This window comes from Bactrocera oleae, chromosome 5 (assembly GCF_042242935.1).
Source record: "Bactrocera oleae isolate idBacOlea1 chromosome 5, idBacOlea1, whole genome shotgun sequence".
In the NCBI taxonomy this organism is placed as follows: Eukaryota; Metazoa; Arthropoda; class Insecta; order Diptera; family Tephritidae; genus Bactrocera; species Bactrocera oleae.
The window spans coordinates 50394137-50396573 of NC_091539.1; the positions used below are offsets into that span (position 1 = coordinate 50394137).

The 2437-nt window shown below is 42.3% G+C and overlaps 1 protein-coding gene across 1 annotated transcript; it reads left to right on the forward strand.

Annotated features, from left to right (window-relative positions):
* The first annotated feature begins 619 nt into the window (after positions 1-619).
* l(1)sc (lethal of scute) lies at positions 620-2144 on the forward strand. Its single transcript, XM_014236848.3, has one exon. It carries the CDS (start codon positions 861-863, stop codon positions 1725-1727), a length of 867 nt encoding a protein of 288 aa, XP_014092323.1. The 5' UTR covers positions 620-860; the 3' UTR covers positions 1728-2144.
* Positions 2145-2437: the final 293 nt, after the last annotated feature.

Consider the following 2437-nt stretch of genomic DNA (forward strand, 5'->3'; position numbering starts at 1 on the left):
ACGATTAAATATGTAAATAAGAAAGTCAATAAAAATGTGTTCACACACACATAGCCATACACAATATTTGAACTGGCACACGCCACATTCTACCAAAGGAATGGTGCTACCAAACCTACAAACCACCATGTAGCTATGTACAAACCTACAAACACTTATCACTCTCGCTCCGCACTGCTCGCCGCAGCTCAGCTTGTGCACATGCCTGTTAAATCTCTGTAACCTGTCCACTACATATCAAATACATTGCAGTGTACAGCGCGCACTTAGCACTCGAATTCCCTTGCTCCCCTAAGAAAATATGCTATTTGCTTGCTAACACACGCGCTCTCGCCACGCTCTCACGCGCTGTGTGCGCCACCCTTTTTCGTACACGACAAAGTATTCTTGTACTGTAGTAACTCGACTCCGCTCTCCGAGATGCTCTGCGCTGCGCGGCTCTATCCCTATTCCCGCTTGAGTTGAGTGGCACTGATCGCAAGCACTGCCCAGGCACGATCAATTGCGCTGCCATTTAACCCTCTGCCAGCGCACGATGACTAGCAACAGGGGAGGAAGCAGGTATAGCCGATACTCACGCTGTACGGACGAACAGAGCACAGAGCTGGGACTGCGACTGTTGCTTGGCTGTGGAAATTGTACTTAAGGCGCTGCCAGAGGACGAAGGGAATTATTAAGGCATTTGATTTCATAGCAATACAAGCTCGTCTTCAGAAAACGAGTCAAATAGTTTTAGCAAGCAAATAGTCAGCGTAGAAGATTAATCAGTGCAAATACAACAAAAGAGTGTTTTAAGAAAAGAAAAAATTGTTCGAATTACGAAAAACTCATTCAATACTTAAAATAATTCATCATAAATAATGGCAAGTGTGTGTTTGACGCAAACGGGCTACCAACAACAGCAACATCACTTTCAAATGTTGAACGGCAACATAATGTTGTTGCAGAAAGCGCAACAACAACAGCAAACGCTACAGCAAAGTAACGTCTACCAAGCCAAGAAGCAACAGAACATCGCGCCCGCACCCAAAATTCTGGGCAACAGCAATTTGTATAACATCCAAATGGGTGCCGGTGGTGATGACCTGCTGCCACGTAAGAAGTACACCTACATGAATATGCCCTACGGCGAACAATTGCCGTCGGTGGCGCGTCGCAATGCGCGCGAGCGCAATCGTGTCAAGCAGGTGAACAACGGTTTTGCCAACTTGCGTCAACATCTGCCACAGACGGTCATCAACACGTTGTCGCATGGTGGACGCGGCGCCAGCAAGAAACTATCCAAAGTGGATACGCTACGTATTGCGGTTGAGTATATACGCGGTCTGCAGGACATGCTTGAGGATTCGCAACCCAGCGTGGCAAATAAAATGCACGTTGGCACGGCGCTTTGCGATGAGTCCAGCAATGATGGCAGTAACTACGGTTACTCCTCCATAGGCAGTCCCAGCGAGGTTGCATTCAATCAGCTGCAACGCTCCTATCACTCTGAGGCTTCGGTCTCGCCAGCGCCCAGCTACAGCGGCGACTCAGACATTTCTATTGGTGGCGCCAACTATTTACATCCTGTCAAGTTGGAGGCGCAGCAGCAACAGCCACATACGGCTATGCATGCGTCGCACTTAAAATTCGAAGCGTTCGATGATTTTGCACATTTGTCGCCCGACGATGAGCAGCCCGACGATGAGGAGCTCTTGGACTACATCTCCTCATGGCAAGAGCAATAAGTAGCGTTGCCAGTGCAAATCAGTGACTGAAATAACCTGCGCAAATACATCTTTAAATCAAGTGAGAGAGAGAGACAATACAGACCAGTGGCAACTCAGGACTTTTCATATTTTCCATAAATACAAATTATTTTACTTTAAAGAGCGTTGCGTGTGAAAAAGTTGAATTTTTGTTCCACTTTTTGTCAAATTTTGTAAATAGTGCCTTGCAAAACAAACTTTTATTGTGTTAAAGTAAATCTTTTTATTACTTTTAAGTTATGGAAGACAAATGATTTAAAACCCTACTCATAAGTTAAGCGCTAATTTTAAGTAATGGAAGACACTAAACTAAGACTAGTAGACTAAGCAAACCACTATAAAAAGCAAACAAAAACAACAAACCAAATAAAACAAAATACAATGAAAAGCATACAACATTTTCTTATTATTTTTCTGGTATTAAAATTTTCAGCTGCATCAATTTTTTCTCTAAGATGGTTTTAGCCAACAAAGAAGTTTGATAAAGCAAACACAATTTTTTTTTATTAAAGCTGACATTTCAAAATTTAAAAAATTTGAACCTTTTCAAAATTTGAATATTAAAAAAAAAATAGTTTTTGACCGATTTCGCTTTTAGTTCCTGTTATTAAGTACAGAAATCCTTCTGCGAAATTGTTCCTTAAGCTTTGGAAACATATTTCAAATAATAAGTTGATGAATTATATTAT